Genomic DNA, 22,360 nt, shown 5'->3' with positions numbered 1-22,360 from the left:
CAAAACAGGTGGGGGCCCCCCCACCGCTGAGCAGTCTGTCCTTTGTAGGACTCTGTCCTTGTCCGCCTGTGTCACTCCACACCGGGACTGATGTGATCTGACTTACAATGGTGGTCTGTCGGCCAACTAATGCTTTATAATCTTGCTTTACAGAATTCTCCTATTTGCCAGAAGAATTGGTAAACTAGACTTTTGGAAAAGGAGTGACAAGATTCAAAAGGGTGTATCATTTGCTGTTGATTGTAGAAACCAGCATGAGTCACTGTTCACCATTTTTATTTCAGCTGTTTGGCAAACACTGGACAGACAACCCAAATGTTTTGTTTTTTTTTTTTTCTGACTGCTTGTACATAAATGTCCTGCTATACGAGAGGTCTTCAGATTTATGCTGGTAATATCTATAGGTCAAATTAAACAGTTGTGACCGAAACTTTTTCTATAGGCTCAGAAACAAATCTGTTACACTCTAAAGTAGGATGATGAAAGTGCATCATTACAGGCTTTAGTTTAGATGTCTACTCATACATGGATGTGATTAACAGACACATTTTACACAATTTCAGAAATGGTGAGGATGTTTAAAACAAGTGTTCAGTGTTTGTCATCATGTTGTACATTCTTTGAATATCTTTGATAATTAGGGTGTCATTAAATATATAATAACTATGTAAGTGTTTTCATCTGTTCCTCCATTTGCACCATTTGCATCAGCAATAATTGCTGATAATTACTGTCTACTGGCTTTTGTCTTTTGGCATTTGCTCTACTGGTGGGTATGTACACATTCTTTATCTATCAAACCCCTGTCCACTTGCTCCCAGCCCAGATGCACTAATGTGAAAAAATGAAAGCAAACAGTGACAGGCTGAATAATCGGGATCAAACTAACAAAACACATTTGAAGACACTTTTTGTAATATTTGTTTTCCTTGCTGTTACTGATAGTTTACTATTCCTGAAGTGAAACTGATACTGGTTAAGAGAACATTACGCACTTTGCCACTAAAATATAACCACACAAAGTCATATCTGTAACCACGTGAGCAAAGAACCATATCCTGTCACATTTTAGAAATCATAGCTACACTGAATAAAGCTGAGAGGCCTCAGTCATCAGGTACTAACATAGATTCTCAAAAACATTACAGACAATATGTTACAAGCTAAGGGCAGCATATACTGTAATAAAGCGCACATTTCATGTATCTTATATACAAAATGATCTTTTTTTTTTTTTTTTTTTTTTTTTTTTTTTGAGGCAATGTGATAAAACCACAGACCAGCATAGCAATCAAATCAATCTACAAAATTGATCTATACCTAGCACCAAACATATAAAAGAGGAAATTGAAAATGTTTTTTGGCTGATATGTCTTAGAGGATGTTATATGCTCTTAAATGAGTTAAAAGGTTTTCTGAATCATATTGACTATGAAACGTGTCGTTCACTGAGAAATGTTACAGATCAACACTTTTAGATCAACACTTTAAGTTTTCTTTTTGTTGAACGAAAGCAACTTTATTGACAAGACAAATCAAAGCACAGTTATGCAGAGAATGAGCCACTTTATCCTCAGGACACCGTTCAGCACATTGGCAGTGTGTTCAGTCAAACGTGCACTGATAGCACGCAATCCAAAGAAGTGACTTTACTGACTTAGCAGATCAGAGGGTTACACTCCAAAAATTTAGCGTTCCTAAGTCTGATGCGAGTCTGATTTTGAAGTCCCCCACAAGACAGTCAACATGGACTTGTCACATATAATCCGCCTTTGTCTATGACCTCCATTGCTTTTTATCTACTTCTACAAGAACGTAGGTGACAGAATTTGGCAGATATCTGAAGTCTGAAAGAGTTGAATTATTCTTGAGAGAGTGCTGATCCATAGTTCCACACATCCTATACACGCTGGAAACCTTGAAGTGGTGATACTGTTGGCATAAAAGCAAAGGAAAGTGCAAAGAGCATACTTGACGGGTGTAAGCAGGTGCGTTGAGCTGGTGAGCTTCTAGCAATGGCATTAGAGTCACTGGATTCGTCCAGGTCGTGGTTCTGGGGGGGGGGAAGGACGACAGATTGCGAAACATTGAGTGGAAAGTTGCCAAAAAACATTTTGAAATGTGTCATTTTTCTGTGGGTTTCACCATGAACCTGAGGGTTAAAGGAACACAATATTTGCAACTTGTACAATTAAAATAAAGGCAAAATTTCCTATTGATGGCCTCAAAAGTTAGGTCAGAAATGCTCTATTTATGTTGTGCACATTAGATGAATGTCACACTTGGGTGAGCACAAAATTTCACTATATATTTTCATATGCACGTTATGTGCATTCTTAATTTGTGGGCAGAATCACTAGAAATATGAAATGTCATTGAAATGTTGCAATAAAGTTTTTACTCCAGGCTGGAATGAAAAATGCCATATTTCCATATTTGAAAGTTTTGATGATTACACCCATCATGTTACACCGTCTTCTCCATTTAATAGCATCTTAGTGGAGAATTAGTAGATTCATCAGTGTTGCTATATTGATCTGATTTCTACCTCACAAATACTATTGTTCCCATTTTAATAGGAGCCTTGAATGCAATGGACAGAATAAAATAATACTTACCACACACATAGCAGTATACACTGTTTGATTTGACACCAGTTTTTGGGCCTGGACGGATAAAAAAAAAGAAAAAAGAAAAAAGGCAAAGTAACGTTAACTTTGACTAAAAGATGAGCCTTTCAAGTATGACGAGGTCAGGCAAAATCATTACTCATTAATCATCATCCTAAACTCTCTCGGCCCCAGCTGTGCAGCAAAATGGACACCACAATAAAATTAATGATAATTTCAGTTTCCACCTATTCCCATAGTTTAGATCCACACTGACCACTTTGTAAAATAATCCTCCTGAAGCAAGCTGTGTAAGACTTAAATGTGTATGTGTTTGTTTGAAAGTTTGTGTGAGAAATGTTTGTGCAAGGTCAAGGTTGTGACAGTCTAATGCATTTAAACTTTTCTGAGACTGCTTCAGACCTTTTCTGCAACACATAAATACTGCACACACACATTTGCAGGCACACAAACAAACCTTCACAGATGCAAAGATGGTGTACAGAAAATGATAAAGAGACTCTATAGTAGTTTGGGGACACAATAAACTCTCCACATGTTGACTCTTAAGTTGAAAGAAGCAGGACTATAGAGAAGAATGATTAATTGCTCCATAGGAGGTCTCTCCTAGAGGATGTTGTTACTGGTGATAAATCATATTATCGCTATTAAAAGCCAATATGATAGATTGTCTCGGTTAAAGTATCTGATATCATCTCATATAAAAATACAGGCCCATAGTATTTATCAGAAGAGAGTAGCAGAGGCCTGAAGTGTGTTGGTGCAGCCAAAAAGTACCAAAGTAGCTGCAGTACCTATCAGATCATTTAAGCAAAATGTGCAACCAATGAGACTCTTAAAAAAACCAGCTCACTGAAATGATTACCTGCAACTGCATCTATTATTTGCAAAACTATTTTGCATGACCTCACATTTTCAATAAACAGCACACAGTGCAGATTTTTGCAGAGTAGGTCTTTAAGATCAGTGCATTCATGCATAAGGTGAGACTTGAATTAAAAAGATAGATCAAAGAGAAAATGTTGGTCTTTGGTGGGAAAAACTACAACCACCTTTGCAGATGACAATACAGTGCTCAGGACCTGGAGATGTCCAAATCTTCAATCACTTTAAGGACTCCTCAAGATTTGAGACTAGATTTCATTCTTGATCTTAGAAACTGAAGTTGAAGAAGTCAATTTAGTAGCTGTAATGGAGTTAGAAGTAGGATCTATGAAAACCTCGTCTGCTGACAATGTTCGGCACAGCTACTAAATGGACCATGCTGCAAAATTAATACAGTTATCAACTGCAGTTTCTGCTTTTGAAGTTTGTGTCTTATGCCAATAATCAGCATTTACATAGTTGGTATTTAACCATCAGCAGCTATAGCTGTAACAGAGCTACAGTAGTTGGGATTTAAGTAAACATGAACCTCAGTCTTTCCATACCAATTACAACATAGTATTTGGGGGACAAAACATTTGGTACATTCTGTATCCCCATGGACACTCTACCCCTCTGGCCCATTTTTGATGCTACTGTGGCAACCAATTAGCTTTGACATGACAGCTTTGGAAACTCTGACTCCATACTGATGTCTCATCTTTCTGCCCAGGAGGGGGGATTCTATGCATGCCATCACAAAACCATCCCTGATCCATCAAGGTGACTGAGCCAGACGTTTGACACTGAGACAGGGTAGATCTCGAACTGATGTTCAGGCCAGAATTTGGATTTGGGCTCTTTCTTTCAGACATTTTAAAAAAGCCTGATGCCTCCAAAAAAGCCAGGAAATGTGTCAAAACATTTGTTGTTTTACGGAAGGATTTCATGTTTATCTCTTGTTTTTTTTCCCCCTTGAAACAACCAAACAACCTCAATGTGACAGCATTAATTTGTAATAAATGTACTAATAAAAAACAATTATCAAAATTATCAAAAACTGAATTTATCTCTACTTTTCTTTTTACTTGTGTATTTTAAAATAACCGTTCTGCATTTAAAACTTCACCTGTAAGATCCCACAGATGTGATATAATGTGTTGCCCTCCAGTTTGGTGATGTCTGTCAGTGCATCCAGTGCATTGCTGCTTTTCTCTTTAGCGTGCCAAGTGATGCTGGGCTCTACTACAGTAGGCTGAATTGGAGGCTGAGGTTGCCAAACTCCAACATCGGTGCCATTGCCAAATGCTTGGATGGCATTCCCTGCAAGAAAAGAGTGTACTGTTGCTTTATCATGTACCTATGCAGAATCAATGCTTTACTACAGTGTAGGTAGTGCAAGACAATTCTATATTTTAATATGAGAAAATCTGCATCCAATGTCATGACTTCATTTCTTAATTTCTTGTAATGAGCAATAACCCTCAGAATATCCTTTGAGCCTTGTCTTTAAAAACATCAAACAACCTTGCAGGTGTCTGGAGTCTGTTGTCTTTTGGAAATAAGTGTTATGGACCAAAACATTTTGTTAATGTCCAACTAAAAGCTCCTTATAATTGATACTTTGGATAATTGAGCAGGAACAGAAATTACTTGACCTTTTGCAAGAACCTTGTTAAAAGCAGTGTCTGCCTTTAATAGCTATGATTCAGGAAACTGTATAAAAATGAGTTTTATAAATGCCAAGAAAACTTCAAAAATAATAATTTATCTAATGTGAATTTTTCATCATTAATTTCATATCTAATTTAAGGTATATTTCCCAGACAGAAAATAGTGTATAGTTATTAAAGTAAAAAGCAACTGAGCATGAATTGTTGCCAAAACTGTTTAGGATGCTGCAGTTACATTAGAATTGCTCTGCTATGTTTGAACAGTTAACTTGGGGTTTGGAGGTGGAATGCCACTGAATACCACTTATACACAAGTTTAAAAAAAAACAAACAAAAAAAACAAAAAAATTCTCAATCGACAGTCATGATAGACCATCGTCATCACATGATATATCTGTTTCAATCAAATCTGTTTATCCCAGTCTAAATCCCAACAATGCACCTGGTAAATTTGGCCTTATTCAGTGAAGAATAGTGCAATTAGAAGGGGAATTTATATCTGCAGGGTGGCCACTCACGTAGACATCGATTGTTGGTGAAATACTCAGAAAATCTGTCACAGTCTGGTTTGCTGTTCCCGCTGCTGCTACAGTCACACCATGGTGACAGGCTAATGCCAGGAGATCGCACGTAATTCGGCGTTATCACCGTACCTACAGCATTAAGCAGAAGAAGAAAACCATTGTTAGTCATTGTAGCTGCAAGTGCCATTAACTGAAATCCTCCAGCAGGACAGTAGAGCCAATCAGGATAAGGTTATTCAACTTTATAGGAAGCATTTACCCCCATGAACCAAATCTACAGAACTTGCATTGAATTGTAAGGTGCCTTGTTGGCGAGCTGTGTGATAACTGTCATTATGTTTCATAAATGCTTCAACCTTTAATGTGTCTCCACAGACATAAGGGGTGGAACCCACTGACTCTGCCCTCTGCCCTGGCACTGGCACCAACCCGCTGCCTCACGATTATAAGCCTCACAACTTGTCCCGTATCCACTTAATTATATAGCATGGCCAGTGATGTCGTCCGTTCTGCTGATGAAGGTGACATGTTGTACTTCATAAGCACAAAGTCCATTAAAGCTTTGCTATTTTGTCATCTGAACATACTGTAACTGACCACTGAGTTATACTGTTGCTTTTTTTTTTTTTTTTTTTTTTTTTTTTTTTTGTTGGGAGCATGGGTTGAGTAGGTTCATACTTATTAGCTGAGCAGGTTCACACAGATTTGTGTGCACAGACAGAGATGAGTGGATAAGCCAGGGGGGTCCATTAGGGGGTGTAGTGTGTGTGAAGTAGGATATGAATGGTGCATATTAAAATGTCTGCCTGTTAAGTTTGCAGTTGGTCTCCATTGCCCTGCTTTCAGTTCTCATTACTAAACCTCAGCGGGGCATCGCTTTTCCTCTCTGCGTAATGAAACCTGCTGATGGGAATAGGCTGAACAAAAGGTAACAAGTACTATTCCTGCACAGTGCCATGGTGTATGAACTGTGATGACATGCACATCCTGCAATTTATTGACTGAGAGCTCAGCTGTCTGGCAGACTAGTTGATCTGCTGCTTTAATCTCCACTGTGAAGTTATTTGGCTCGCTAGTTAACGTCCGAAAAAATGATACACAGCTTGTGGTTTCGCATAGAACACAATGAAGCAGCACCTGTGCCATGATGAAATACCACAGTATGTATAGCTAGTGTTTTCACCGAACAGTTGTGTGTTTCTGGTGATCTTATATTTTCTGATTTAGATTTTTAGACAATACTGAAAAACTGATATGATTTGTGGAGAAGTGTTTATTATTCAAGTGTAGCTGTGCATATTAATGAGTGAATTGCCCATCCCTAATTTTATGACTTAAGATGACTATGCCTTTACATTGATTACGTTTTTGTAAATCATCACTCAAACATGTGTCTTTAAAGACCTGGCATATTCTGTGAAGCTACTGCATGTAGGGAAGAGGAAACCACTTTTCACACTTTGAATTGACGTCTTTGCCTAGAAAAACAATCTCTTTTATAGCCTACATCTTTTCTAATCAAGCTTATAAAGACAAAGAAAACAAGGAAATCAAAATTGTTACACAGACTGACAAGTGATGTTTATGACTTGAAAAATGTCCATGCGTTTGATTCTGCTCATTCCTTGTCACATTTTCTTATTTTTCTTGCTGCACCTTCATATGAATAGAAGTCAAATTATAAGATGCAAATCATAAGAAATAGACTACCAGCCCTGTTATCAATCTAGTCTACTTATATAATCAACAAGGCAAATTGTGAAGCCAATTTTAAAAAGATTTCCAGGAATAACTTACCAATAAGGCCTGAGTAAGACAGCAAACAGTCAGCATAGAACTTACCAATAAGGCCTGAGTAAGACAGCAAACAGTCAGCATAGAACTTACCAATAAGGCCTGAGTAAGACAGCAAACAGTCAGCATAGAACTTACCAATAAGGCCTGAGTAAGACAGCAAACAGTCAGCATAGAACTTACCAATAAGGCCTGAGTAAGACAGCAAACAGTCAGCATAGTTCTCCCTCAGACAGCCAGAAATGGAGTGGGCTTCTGGCTGACAGTTGCTGATGAAGTCTGCTAGCCTCGACCTAAAAACAGAAGCAATACAAGTCATAGATGTTAATGTGTGTAACAAGCATATCAGGCTAAATGCTTCATTGATTCCTTTTCCTTGCTGCCAGTTTTTACAGTTACAATGTTTGAAAGGAAAAGTATAAATTGTGAAATACACAATTAGTTTTTGGCCAAACTCCCTCAGCGGATGAGAAAGTATTTAGTTAATCCTCTCAGATGCCAGCCCTGTTTCACACCGACATAGCATTAGATGGGCAGTTTTCTGTCAACTAACATTCTGAATGTTCATTTTTTAGTTTATACTAGAACAGATGTTAACATCTTCTATAACAGCCCATCTGAATTACTACTGAAGCTCTCTCTGCAGGCAATGTGTGCATCCTAGAAAGCAGAACAGATTTTTTTTAATGCACAGACATGAAAAAAGGCAGGCTTACTGTTAAGACGTGCACTGAAGAGGTGAAAAACCTTGGACAGAGATGAGGTCTGTTCAAGGAGCTGTCTGCGCTTTCTTACCTGCAGATGTAGTTAGTCTTGCATGTGTTCTGAAGAGACAGGCAGTTAGGTTTATCTTTGTCCTCATAGGAGCAGGCAGGTACAATTGTTTGTCGTCTGCGTTCTGCACATGCGATCTGATCCCCCGCTGGACACGAGCAAAACAGCATCCCATAGCTGTACTTAGTTGGAACCTTAATTTTGGAAAGATGAAACAGAGAAGAGAACAGTACACCTGTACTACAGTAGTTAAGTGTCTTGGTGTATCTGCTTTATAAACGGCAAATATTCCCATTGAGATCACAGATTAACTATGATAAACTGTCCCTAGATAGACAGTGAACTTGGACATTGGTTTGAATATGTAGTTCCCATACTGAAACACACAAAAGGCTGTAAATAGCTCTCAATATGAACATGCTTAATTACCTTATCAAAGAACTGTCGTAGGGCTTTGTGGCATTTGCGCTTGTTGCAGACCTCAGAAGCAGACACCCTGCTAGTACAGGGATTGATGTATGCTGAGCGGTACTTCTTACATGTGTCATTTAGGTTACAGGCTTTGGCAGCATTCAGACAGTTGTTCTCCTTTGTGGATGCAGGTTCAGCTAAGAGAGAGGAGAGACTCGTAATTTCATATTTGGCCATGCAATAACTGCTGCTTTCTTGCACATGTTATATAGTTACAGCATCATAAATGAGCCACACTTGAAAAATGGACATAGTCATCAGAATACAGAAATGAGGAACTATTTGCCCCACAGTGCAATTCAGCACCATTTGCACTACATATAGTTATACAGTTCCCTTACCGGTGGATGTGTTGCTGCATATATTAATATGCATTTAGAAAAAAATCTGTTTCGTTCATTCCCACCTGGGGATTTGCAGTTTCTTTCAACAGTTTTAAGGAAGTGTCTAAGCACCTTTTAGCTGAACTTGACTACTATGTTACGTCATTAACTACAGCTGTGCAAGAAAATACCAGTAATTATTCTGATATCGAAGAAATCCCCCAATAACTGAATACTTTTCAATAAAGGCATCTGTTTTGGGTGTTAAAACTTGTTAAATGTGTTTCTATCAGTAGTAGCAAAAAAAGCAACTGTGTGATCACTATCAACCTTGTAGAATATAGTCAGGCTTGTATTTGCAAACACATTGTACGAATTGTGTGACTAGAGAGATCTTTTACGGAAGATTCGTTATTGCACCAATTTGTTGCTCCAGTTGCTCCATTTGTTGCAGTTGCGTTGTTACATGTTTGAACTTTAAATCCTCTGGCTAAATGGTGCACTTCAGGTTTTTATCAGATTCTTCTCTCAGACCTCATTAGTTCTGGCCTTTATGATCAAACCCCCTTTGTGTGCAGCAGAAAACCAGTTACACACTGTTACACACAGACACTTCAAGACAATCTTATTACTCTGAATTTGACAAAAGCTCAAACCCTTAATATTCAGATCATTACCAAAAGGTGCATTCCTCATGTTCATATACTCTATGTATTTGCCACATCCTATACCTGTAGCTCAGGGGTGATTATTTGTTGGCCTCAGCCATAAAGAAAACAGGGACCAAATGCCTTAAAAATACAAACACCTGCCCCAATGCAGTGCTTTTTCCTCGACTTGAGTTACTCCATGTAACCCAAATCACCCTCACCCCTCCCTTTGCTTCCATCTCAGTATGCCTCTCCTTCCATCACAGCAAAAGCACTCTGTGTCCAACATAATGATTCTCACATCTCATTTTTTCCATTTGTTGTAGTTAAAGTCCTTGCTGCTCCACTGACTTCTGCACAGTAACACAAACTATATCCCCAGTCTGGACATGGAAGAATGAATTTGGTAATTCTGCCTTTTGAGGTGGAATTGAAGCTCACTGCGCTCTTTCATGCAACACAGAATGGACCATGATTAAATCTGAATATGTTCTTGAACCTTGGGTTAAGCACATATTACAAAATCCATTACTTACATTTGACAAGTGCCGAGAGATGTGGGCTGTGATACTTTTGTGTCTGTTTGTAGATCTTTGGCCATAGGTATGACAGTTTACCTCAGTTACTGTCACCAAGAGGAAACATGCTTACCATAGTTAAAAAAACTAAACACTTTTCTGAAAGTTTTTATTTTGAGGAGTTGGGTTAAACACGGCTCTGTGTGTGATCTAACACACGTGTACATAAAGAGCACTGGCTCATTTTCTGTAAAATGAACAGTTATTTGATTTGATTTGACAAACAATGCGCACCAACTAGAAAAAGGTGATAAATGAGTAACATATAACATCATATCCTGTTAAAAGGCTACTGGCTTATGGAAAAGCAGGTCTCACTTAGCCTTCTTAGGTTGCACCCCCTGAGCAAGGCCACCAAATGACAAGCCAGTGAAGCAAACACTGGAATCTGACCCTTTGACCTTTGCCAGGTTGATACAAAAGACCTTTTGAAGGGCTTCCAGCCGGGTAGGGTTAAATACGCATCTCAGAGGAGGTTAATTATGGTGTCCTAGGGGGCTGTGTTCACTAATACAGTGAATATGAGACCTAGAAGTCTCGTTATTGTAATGCCCTAGCTAATGAAATGCTAGTGAAGGTCTGTGGTGTATTTGCCATAGTATTTGTATGCACTTTCCCTGTAGATTAGTGAGCTCATCTAAATTGACACATGATGTGTTTCTGTTGGACAGCTGGACAAGGAGCTCTATAGTACAGTATAGTTTATATTTTTGCATCAGTATTGTCAACGTAGCTGGTAGACAAAATAAACGCCATGACCGCACCAAGTAACTGCATTAGTTTAATCATTCGGTTTCATGTGCATGGAGAGCTCGAGGTATTATTTATTAAAAACCAACCAAGCTGCTTCAGAGGTATGTGAATGTGAAACAAAACTGAGGACAAGAGTTGTTTTTTTTTTTTCTTTGTAATATCTTAACTGGTTAAACATACAGGAACTTTATGTTTAGTGCAGAATTTAATTCTATTAAATAAATGAAAAATACTTCAACTAATTAATTTTGACAATAACCTTGTCCGTTGACAGGTCTGTTTGTAACTGGTTTTAATAACTGACTAATTAATAGTTGACCTGTAATTTTTTTTTTTTTTTTTTAAAGGTCTAGGCGCAATAGATTGGAGTGCATTGGACTGTTTCAGGTTTAACTCAGCCAAAGTGCAGGCAAAAGTGTTTATATAATATAATATGTTTGACATATTAAGTTCTCTTGCCATTCTACCTGTATGTTTTCATCTCACTCTAGATTCTCTAGTCCACATACTTAAACCCACAAACTAATTGTCTCACAAAGTCTCTATTTCAGTCACCAAAATCAAAGTCCTTCACTGCTTTACTTAATCCTTCTAAATCTATCCCTCTGCTTCGTGCCTTCTTTGTTATCTACCATAATAGAGTAAAAACAGCAGTGGTCAGAGCCTTCTCCTTCATGGCACCATGCCTTCTATCAGGCTTCCTGCCAGCATCACTAAATCCACGCCACTGTCTCAGTATTTATGACCAGACCCAAAACCCATTTATTAAGTGCACCCATGTAATTAGCAAAATTTCACTCAGCTCCTACTGCACCAGTTATTCTTTTCCTCCATTTAATCCTCTAGCCAGTCTTTCATCCTGCATTGAATTTAAAGAGTAGTACAGTTTTTCAGCATTGTTGTCTGCCATGTTCAGTAGTATTCTGATATAAGCTCACAGGAATGCTGATGTTAGCCTGTAGGATCCTAAGCCCTCAATTCATATGCTGAGACCTAAAATCCCTACATACAAGGCAGTGTAATGATGGAGATTACAGTATTTATCAATGATGGCCTTAGCGATTTGTTCAAACTGGAACCATTCATTCATGCACACAGAGACAAACAAACAGCATCCTCTAAAAGTCAAACTACCCTTAAAGATTTCAGGTTGTTGGCTCACATTTGTCAAACAAAAAAAAAAAAAAAAACACACACACACCAGATACACTGGTTATGAAGATGAGATGAAGTTAGACATCTGGACATATGGCACAACTGTGACTGCAAGTTTATAGAAGAGAGAACAAGACGTAAAAATGCAAACCCCTGGGGTCATACCTGTCTGTGAGCGATGAGCCCGACCAAATTTACATTTTTGGATTTTCAGGAAGCCAGTTTCAACTCAGATCCAAGGAGTAGTACTAAACCTGGCCATCTAAAAGATATCGCTCACTATTTAGTGTCTTGCTATCAGGAACCGTCAAATAATATTTCTATAGCAGACTTTTTCTTCCTTCTAATCATTCGAAGTTAAAACCCTGAACCTTCATATTTATGCACTTGTTTATCAGTGTGGAAGATGTATGGAAAGCTAGAGGCACTGAGATACTTTTGAATATTGAAGGTGTATGTCTCTGTCAGTGTATAGGAATGTATGCAGGGTGGTTTGTAAATGTGCGTCATGCTGGAGGTAGTCATTTAACAGCCTATCTATTCTTTTATAGATGTTTGTATTATCATGTCCATGCACTGTAGTTTCTTCACTGTGCATGAAAGAATGTGCTGTTGATGTTTTGTTTGTTTTAAAGTTTTATTATGCAGCAGATAAGTGATTGTCGAGTTTCCAAACCACAACTTGTATCTATTATTGGGCTTTGAGCCTCCTCTGGTTAATTTGGTTGGAATAAATTGTGTTATTCTGCTATTAAAAGGTGGAAACATGAAAACACAGAAGTGTGTGAAAGCAATTGCCTTTAGATGATTTGCTGACATGGATAAAAACAGTCTTGTGTTTAAAAAAAAAATATCAGCAGATTTAAAGTCTTACTTTTGCTGATGGCCCCTGTGATTCTGAAGCTGGAGCAGTTTGTTCATATATTCCTGCTCTCAGACTCCATATATTCACAGGCTGGCCAAGCCTGCAGCAGAGGACAAAGACTACTGAGGATTAATCTGTTGCTTCAGGCAACTAGACTCACTGAATTATCCTTGAGATCTTAGCAATGGAAAATCATCTTTCCAAGCTTTGTCCATTGTTCACCGCCTCTATTCTCTGTAAGACTGAGAGCTATGAGGAAGGACTGGGAGGAGACGGAAAAGATACTGGGCTCACTGGAACAGCTACTGTGAGAGAGTCTTACATGTAAATTGAGGAATCGGCTGGAGGGATTTTTGAAAACCTCTTACATTTGTCATCTGTATATGTTATCACGGAAACATGAGTGCTGGGAGATAGACATTGAAAACAGAAGATGTGTCTCCGTAGACACATGCCTGTATCCATTAAAGCTTTCAAATATGGATTGGATGCAAATACATATAGAAAAGATGTGAATTATTTTTTCCTTTTCCAATTGAAGCACTGAGACCATGCTGAATTTATTCTCTCCCTCATTCTTATGTACAGTATCTTCTGTAGAAATCCCTTGGAATGTAATCTGTGCTCATAGCTCTGCTGTCAGACTTACCATGGATAAGCAGAATCGGTACATCTTGTTTATAAGAAGTATCTTATACATGATTTCAGAATGTGATTGTATAAGTAGATATACTCTGCAACAATCCTTGCCTCATCAGCTCTTGCTGTGGGATTGCAAAGAAGCTGTAGGTATTAACATTTATACTTGATCCAAGTTATTTGTGTAGCTTGGTGTAAGTTATTAATGGCCTGAGTTTTTCCTTTTTGATGTCATCAAATACCCTGATAAAATATACGACTTCACCACTGCCTCAGTATGCACAAAAACATTGTATTACATCTCTGTGAGGCACATGTTCATTGATTTTTATAAGTGACATGGCATTTCATTTGGGCTGTTCCTGGAGACTGTGTTCTTGCCGTTATTGACTCAGATGTCATGACTTTCTGTTTGCATTAATAATGTTATAAATGCACCATCAGTGGAGCTTTCTCCAGAAGCAATAAATAAAGAAAAAAATACAAAGAAGGAAGTAATCAAAACAAAAAGGATCCATAATAGTAGTATTGTACATTTATGGTCCTGAGAGGATGAATCTTATTGTCTTTGGTGATCCCCCTAATTTTACCCTCTAGTGCCCCTTTCAGCTCTTAGTTATTACTTATCCTGTCAAACATGTCTTAACATTGACTTGATGGATTAGCACAAGATTTGGTTTAGACAATCTTGGTGTCCAGATGATGAATTAGAATGACTTTGGTGAGCCCTTGGCTTTTCGTCCAGCACCACCATTTTGTTTGCATGTTGTTTTTAGTGGTCTCAGATGGTGAGTAGATTGCCATAGAATTTTGGTACCTGATAGTATTTATCTCAAAACACCATTTCACCTGGCTTAATTGCACATTGGAAGACGGTCACTTATGGCAAATGGATTCCTGATATCTAACCCATTAACTTATTTATTTTGTTCTTGAAGGTCCCTTATGGCTGTTTAAACACATTAAACGGGCTATTCAGCTCCAGCTCCATCTTGGCAGCCCAATTTATCTTGCTCACATAATCTAGGTGATTTCTTATAATAATGGAACCTAATAGTGGTAACAAAATACAAGTTAAGCTTCCAGGTCTCCATATTCTGAGACACTGACTTTGATAGAAGAGCCCATTAACTGCAAACCAGCTTTTTAAATGCTATAAAAATCTTAACATTTCTCATTTATTCTGTGAGATTTGGGGTCTGCTGTCTCATCTAAGGTACATCCAGCTATTTTTTTTTTGGTCAAAAAAAGGACCTCAAGCTGCTTTTACACTTTGGCCTTTGAGAATCCTTCTATATTTTACTGGTTGTCCTATTATCTGAAAGACTCATAAATCCTTAACCACTAGTCCAGTTTTAGTTTTCCTGCAGTTCTTAGTTTTGCATTTCCAGACCTATAGTTGTACTTCATTTGCATTATTCCAGCACAGGAGAGAAATCTGAAATCCAATATTTCTTCCTTTACTCAGTTTGTTTGAAACACAGTTAACAATTATGTCATCGAATGTGGAGCAGAGCCACTGTGATACGCTAAGTGGATTCAATCATAGCAAGAGCCAGTGAGAGAGGGAGCCAGGGAGGGGGCAAGAGAATCAAATAACCATTTTTTTTTCACTGAAATGGTAGCTGGCCAGTGTAGCGGACACCCTCCTTCAGCCAGAAAGCTCAGCATCAAGAGTGCCAGTGAGTGCTGCACTTGTCACACACACAGCTCTTGTTTTATCAGTGCCATTGAACGCAGACAGATGGTTAATTGCTTGCTGTGTATGTGTGTGTGTGTGTGTGTGTGTGTGTGTTCTCAGCAGATCTAAATAGGTGCCGCCCTAGGTGTATGTTCCCAAGTCCACCTGCACCGCACTGACATATGAGGACATGTGTGGCAATCAAATTTACAGCAAACAGCAAACCATTCTTTTGTTTAAATCCAGGTATTCAGTCCCAACAGGCTCCTGGAGCTTAAACAACACAGACTCTACTCTAAATGGATGATTAATTCAAAACTGCCACATAAATGCTACTTACAGCATACTTTGACAGTGCAAAAACATGCAAACCTCTCATCACTGCTTTGAGAGCTGAAAGTGAAATATACTAAATGACTCTGCTTTGTGTATGGTGGGTCACAGTGGCAGATAAAAGCTTTTGTGATGGATAATGGGCGTTGAAAGCAGCAGCCAGAAACCAGACAGCAGCAGGAAAGAGTGGTTGTCAGTGGGTGACAGATGTGTAGCAGTGATGTGGTGACTTTGCTTGGGTTTAAAGCATAACTGAGAAATAGTGGCTCTGTATAAAATGACTTAACCTTGCCCAGTGTCCAAGCTTGAGCAGTGTCAGATGTAAAAAAAAAAAAAAACGTATCTTACCAGCTATGATGGGAGCCAGACGGAAGATATCTGAGAGCCGGCTATTGACTGGTTCATACGGAGAATATTCCAGCAAATCATTACCTGCACGGAAAAGAAATGATCGGCAATAATGTGTGCTGAAATTATGTGTGTGCGCGCATGTAAACGTACGTATTTGGTGTGCAAAGATGTTATCAAACTCTCTTTGAAGTTATACGCTGTGGCTTATGGCGTAATCTCTTGTAATTGCTCTTATTGATATGAGTATTTGTCTCATAAATATAAATATGTTGCACAATAGAACTCGTCTTTCTTACATGGAATGGGTGAAAACATTGAGTCTGAGAGCAGGTTGCATCCTAACATGCGTCACTGTAATAACTGTGGGGCTGAGGATTGTATGCAACATATTATTTATGTTTGTAGCTTGACTGAATAAGTAGACCTGCTCACCACAGTGTGACTGAGATTTACAGTAAGAGGAGGATGTGCTCGGTGTTAAGTGGCACAAAGCACTTACAGCGGGTACAAATACCAGGTCCTTGTACTTTCTGTCAGTATTTCCCTTTTAATCTACTAGATTTCTCCTCCTCTATATTTCAAATGCAAATACTGAGCATTTAACTCCATTGCATTAATCTGCCAGCTATTTCTTTGTAGGTTCAGATGTTATATAGGCTGTGACCTTATAAAAATGCATTATTGCTGGTATGTGCTATACTAGATACTAGTATATTTAAAGAAGTAAAATCGCTCCACCTTGAAATGCGACTTATTATACATTAATGCATCAGCGATAATAATCCATATAAAATATTATAGAAAAATGATTAGGGGGCCATTCTGTCTGCATCATAACTTCTGTACTTTAACTTTTTGTAATACTTTCAGTACATTTGCCAACGGTGGGTCTGTACTTCAATGAAAGTAGAGCACGTTTTTTACGAATCGGCCAAAGTAATCTAAATACTTCTTCTTCCATCATTATAAATACTGAATTTATATAGGCAGCTTATTAGTCGGCTAAGTAATGGATAATAGTTTGCTATGAATAAATGCGTACCCTGTAAGCTCTGAAATATGCTCCAAAAGATCCGGAGACAGTTTTTCTCCTTCTTCATGCCTCTTCTACACCTGCAGTTGTACAAAGGGCTCTGCTTCACGGCGTCCAGAGCGCTGCGGCACTCGCCCTGCGCCTCGGCACCGGTCACCGCGCTGAAGTTGCTCTCTTTCCCCGCCACACACTGCCTCATCGTCCGGTACTTGGTGCTGCAGGAGGGATCCTTCAGACATTGCTCACTGGCCTTTACGCAGTCCAGGTGAACGGGCCGGGAGACTGAGCTGCTGTCACCCTTCAAGGTGAACATGGTGTCTGGGAGTTACAAGAAGCGAGTCAGGGAAAGATTTTGAAGAACTTTTCCCCCCATATAATAAACAGAGAGGCAGTGGACATTAGACAAACTTTATGAACCCTGGATGTCCACAATGGCGCCTGGGCAGTAAGAACAAATCAAACAAATAAACATCTTTTGCCATTTGATCAGGGATGTGTGTGTGATGTGTGTGTCTCTGTTTGGTGCATTAGTTGAATTGAACTGTTCTCTTTTTAAAACGAATACATATTCTAGCCTAAAAATGACAGAAATTCAACAGATGAGTGCGTCACTTACCCAGGAAGGACAATATAATGACCAAAGTTGTTAAAATCATTGCGCTCTGGGATATTGCGTGCGTAAGGTTTAAAGAGGTGTTTCCGAGAGAGAAGTTCTCATTCAGGTCCGCTTCTCTTCAGGTTGGACATGATGTGGGTTTAAGTGATGATGCATCCTCTAGACCCAACAATGAGAATCCCAACTCTCTTCCCGAGTCCAGCAGCTAAACCCACATAGTGCAGACCTGTCGGAGTTACAGGCGATTCAAAAAAGCAAGTGAGACATAAAGAAGCACGCTGTCGGACCATTTCCACTTCAGCCCGCTCCCATCACCTCCACACAGCGCAGGTGTGTTTGATCCGACACAGGGGCTGTCAGTGGCTCTGAGGGCAAAACTTTACAGTCGCGACCGAAAAGAGTCCACAGTAAAAGTCTAAATTGGTACAATGTAACTTAATGAAGGGATTAACTAAACTTTAATTGTCCATCACAGCCCCCGGCGGACTGAAACTTAAATTATACATCCCCAAAGCTGGAAAAATACATTCCGTTTTTACGCAGCGCCGTTTGATCCAGACTGATCCTCCACCACGAAGGAAAACTGAGGGGCTCTGGATGAGACGCGTGAGGGCGTGACGTCATGCGACTATGCGCACAATAACATAAAAAAAAAACCCCATTAATATCCTCAATTTACATCAAACTACTAAGACAGTCATAACAAATTGTTTTGGCGGCGCATTTATTAACCCTGTGTAAAATCATTTCTGAGCTCATTTCATATTGATGTAACCTGCAGGCCTACATGAGGAAGGACAACCTAAGGTTTAAAACTGTATCTCACATGGAACAGCTAAATTGCAGCTCATTTGTAGCGTCTCAATCTCAATGAAAACCCTTTGTCTTAAACTGTAGTGTCAGCTCAGCTCCTCAGTGTGTAGGCTACACAAACAGTTCATTTGAGGCAGTGGCTATCACTGTTCTTTTGGTAAGAGGTTCAAAAGTTTAAGTTTTTATTTATTTATTTATTTATTTATTTTCAGTCTCTCAAATTGAACAGCACAAATGGTAAATGGAATCAGGCAGGGGGGAAAAAAAAATCACATTGCTTCTTTATCTGTAATGGCTGTTACCATATAAATTGTGATAACTGCTGACAGAACTTTTTCTATCAAAGTTTGTTTTTCTGCACTGGAAAAAAAGTATCAGATTTGGAGAATGAGTGAAAAGGGAGATGGCAGGGCGCAGTAATTTTGGGGTCTTTCAGTCATATCAGTTCTTCCATTCTGCGAAACAGGAAGGACGTGCTGCTATAAAAACTCGCTCTTTCCACTTGTAGTAAATGTACATGTTAAGTTTGATTGCTACATTGAAATGTTACGTTCAAGCTAGTTGAAATGCTAACATAAAACACTTTGTTCACTTTGGGAGACTTTGTGTTCTTGTGTCACTTGAATATATAGTTATATGAGAGGCAATATAGAGACACATTGCTCAGCGTACAGGGCATCAAGAATGTATACTGCCCTGCTTAAGGGCACCTCTGCTGGCATCCATGCTATATTTTATGGTGGAAGTGGGCACTATTGTGTGGGGAGGAGAAAACACACCTCTGCTAATATCAAAAGAAATAAAACATCAGCCTGAAGGAGAAAAGACTAGGCCCATTTAACACAGTAAATGCAATACACTGCATTTAATGAGTGTGGCTGTGATCTGTGAACTCAGTGATCAAACGACAAGATGCTTCAGGATCGGGGTGGCTTGCCACCTTCAGAAAACCATGAGGGAACCCTTACTTTGAAAAAAGGATTGATATGACAATGTCATACCAACTGTCAAATTTATGGAACAAAGCCTTTTTGATGCCAAACCACCTTTTTTCTTCATTTATTTCTCATTTTGTTTCTCTTTAATTTGCCTTAGGCCACTCTACTCTGCATCGATGTCCTCGTGTAAAACCTCACGAGTAAAAGAAACAGTGCAGTTATATCACGTTCAAGCACAGATCATTTATTTCTATTGAAGAAAAATTGGAGCAGCAGACACACACTCTACTGGATATAAAACCTCTTGAGAGCCTTATGAAAAAAATCTTCCCATTTACGAAATGGTCACTTGTCAGTATAAAGGAAAACATCTAATACTGTATATGAATAGCCTATATAAAGGAAAGGAGTCCAACTGAGACAGAATTTTCCAGTACATTGACCTGATCGGATCATGGCTGATTAATCAGTTCTGAGTGCCCATCAATTGTATTTCATGTTAGGTTTCCAATTTTAGGTAAATGACAGCAATTTAAAGACATCTATTTGTCTATTTATTGAGATAAAAATGATGCAAAGATGAAAAGGCTTCAGTGTAGCTCTTATACTGTCCCAGTAGAGGTTTTTCTTGTGGAATTTTTATTCCACTGTATTTATAACCACATGGTGCTTTGTCATCTCTAATGAAGTGTTTGGAGATTATTGGATGGCCTCTTGTAAATGGACTGGGCTGTGAGACCGATAAGTCAATATTTTTCAGTAGTGCTTCAGCTCACAGTGCTACTCATGACATGCTATACTGTATGTATTTGCTTCATACAGTATTGGGTTGGTGAAAGTGGCTTTCAGATGGCAATTAAGTCTTTGTTCATGTTTACAAAGTAAAAAGATTTATCACTATATAGGAAAAGTGAATAGTATTATACTGTTCAACTAAGTCTGTTCATTAAATATTAACCAGGAATAGCATCCCTTCATGATCTATTTCTCAAAACATATCTTTTACAGACTGTAACAGATCTAAATAACCTGAAATAGTACTGATGTGACTGATTACTGTTGAGTAAAGCTGCCATAGTGGAAGCAGTCAGTGGTTAGGTTTTCATTGACAGCAGATATTGCTGTGTTTTGTCTGAATCGACAACAGGAAGAGGCACAAATTCTCAGATCCTGCGCTCATCCACACCAGGGCTCTTTATTACTTTGCGAAAGCTCTCTGTCAGCATTATCCATCTCCGACCATTCATTGTGATCATTCATTTGATGTTTCTCTTATTGAAGAGTTGGCTGCAAAGAACAATTGTGGGATGACATTTATTAGGGGATTATTGATATCTTTATCTGTATATCACTAGATGAACGCTAACCAATTACCAGGTCCATAGGCCGGTCTCTGCACCTCTGACAGAATGCTGTAACTCACTTCTTGTTGAAAAGATTCATTTCTTCTTAAAGGCCTATAAAGTAGTACGATTGAGGTAGATAGTGAAAGCTGTTGATTAAATTTAGAATTCAGCAGGTCATTTTTGTTACAACAGATTCATGTAAGGTATTCTGACAAAGGGAGCTACAAAAACCTCAGCATTATTAAACCCATCCTGCAGCATAATCCACCAATCCACTGTCCATCTGTACACGCACTATGTTCCAAACACCCACGGCTGTGCCAAAATATCATTGCAAAAAATATGAAGGGCATGGATGTGCTTGAGAAATTCAAAAATAGAAGTGTTGAAGCTTTGTGTTTAGTCATGTTTTGGCTCAGTATGGTCCAAACACTCCATGACAGTGTGTTGAGAACATACTGAGCATACAGATGGACAATATGTGTGTTCATTCATTTTTGCCAATAGTTGGCAAATCAAAGGGATTGACAGTGGACTGAATGATCATGTTTAAGAACGTGCTAAGAACATTGTTCCATTATGCAGTCTGATCACTATTCATATCTACTTTAACCAGGATGAATTTAACGTGAGCACAGCTGCTGTTGTCTATATGAAAGCATTTCTTGTAGAGTAACATTAAAGCTTATGTGCATATAATGGCTTTAGTGCAGTACTTCATGAGGACTAAAATCAGTGGCATATTGCATTTTGCATACACTTTTCAGTAGGTGACATATATTACATATAAAACTTAATGTAATATCATGGTATTCATTTCAATCATGGTGCCCAGGTATTATACTCTTCTTTTTCTCCAGCTTAGCCATCTACTCACCACCCCCTTGACTTTGATTGTATGGTTTGCGTTTTGTTTAAGTGGTTTTAGATTACTGCCGAAAGAAAATGGAGTATTTTGCAATAAACACATGTATAATTTACATGATTTGTGGTAGGTTGGGGGAGTTGTTAAATGTCTTCCTCTTAAAGCGAATCACTTTACAAACATTAGATGAGCATAGTGAGACACAGATTCTATTTATCCCTGATCATATTGCAGGAAAAGGGAAGATTGCATCTTGCAGCCCCTGTTGAAATAAAGAGCCTGTAGTGCCATCTAGTGGAAAATATAACCCTGTACAGGCTTTTCTGACCTGCTGACTCATGGTCTGCCATTCACCAGACTGTTTAGTCTCATATTGAGATAGTATTATTTCAAATACAATAATTATGCACTGGCAAATTTCCTTTATTTGGGTCACCACTGAAATTAATTTAATTTGCTCTCAAAATAAATGTTACATTTCATATACCATCCCAGGCAAAGAGCAGACTTAGCCATAAAAACATGTAGAACTTGTAGTAAAAAGAGAAAAAACATCATGATAGTATAATGAATTAGTTTTGTCTGATATGTTGTCCACATGTATGCTATCACTAGGACAAACTCCACCATACAGTCTCAGAGAATGTGAAACCAGTCTCTTTCCATGACCCACTGTGACTGACCGTGGTGG

At 38.6% G+C, this 22,360-nt stretch overlaps 1 protein-coding gene across 1 annotated transcript; it reads right to left on the bottom strand.

Moving 5' to 3' along the window:
* Positions 1 to 1,256: 1,256 nt before the first annotated feature.
* gfra1b (gdnf family receptor alpha 1b) lies at positions 1,257 to 18,270 on the bottom strand. The gene is made up of 10 exons (XM_026315507.1): positions 17,708 to 18,270; positions 17,101 to 17,409; positions 16,056 to 16,139; positions 8,689 to 8,867; positions 8,281 to 8,453; positions 7,669 to 7,778; positions 5,686 to 5,820; positions 4,624 to 4,817; positions 2,619 to 2,666; positions 1,257 to 2,053 (listed from the first exon to the last, which is right to left on the bottom strand). Exons 1-10 carry the CDS (start codon positions 17,745 to 17,747, stop codon positions 1,901 to 1,903), a joined length of 1,425 nt encoding a protein of 474 aa, XP_026171292.1. The 5' UTR covers positions 17,748 to 18,270; the 3' UTR covers positions 1,257 to 1,900.
* Positions 18,271 to 22,360: the final 4,090 nt, after the last annotated feature.

This window comes from Mastacembelus armatus, chromosome 19 (genome assembly GCF_900324485.2).
Source record: "Mastacembelus armatus chromosome 19, fMasArm1.2, whole genome shotgun sequence".
In the NCBI taxonomy this organism is placed as follows: Eukaryota; Metazoa; Chordata; class Actinopteri; order Synbranchiformes; family Mastacembelidae; genus Mastacembelus; species Mastacembelus armatus.
The sequence above is the reverse complement of the archived record's forward strand: the minus strand, read 5'-3'. Positions and strand labels throughout refer to the sequence as shown.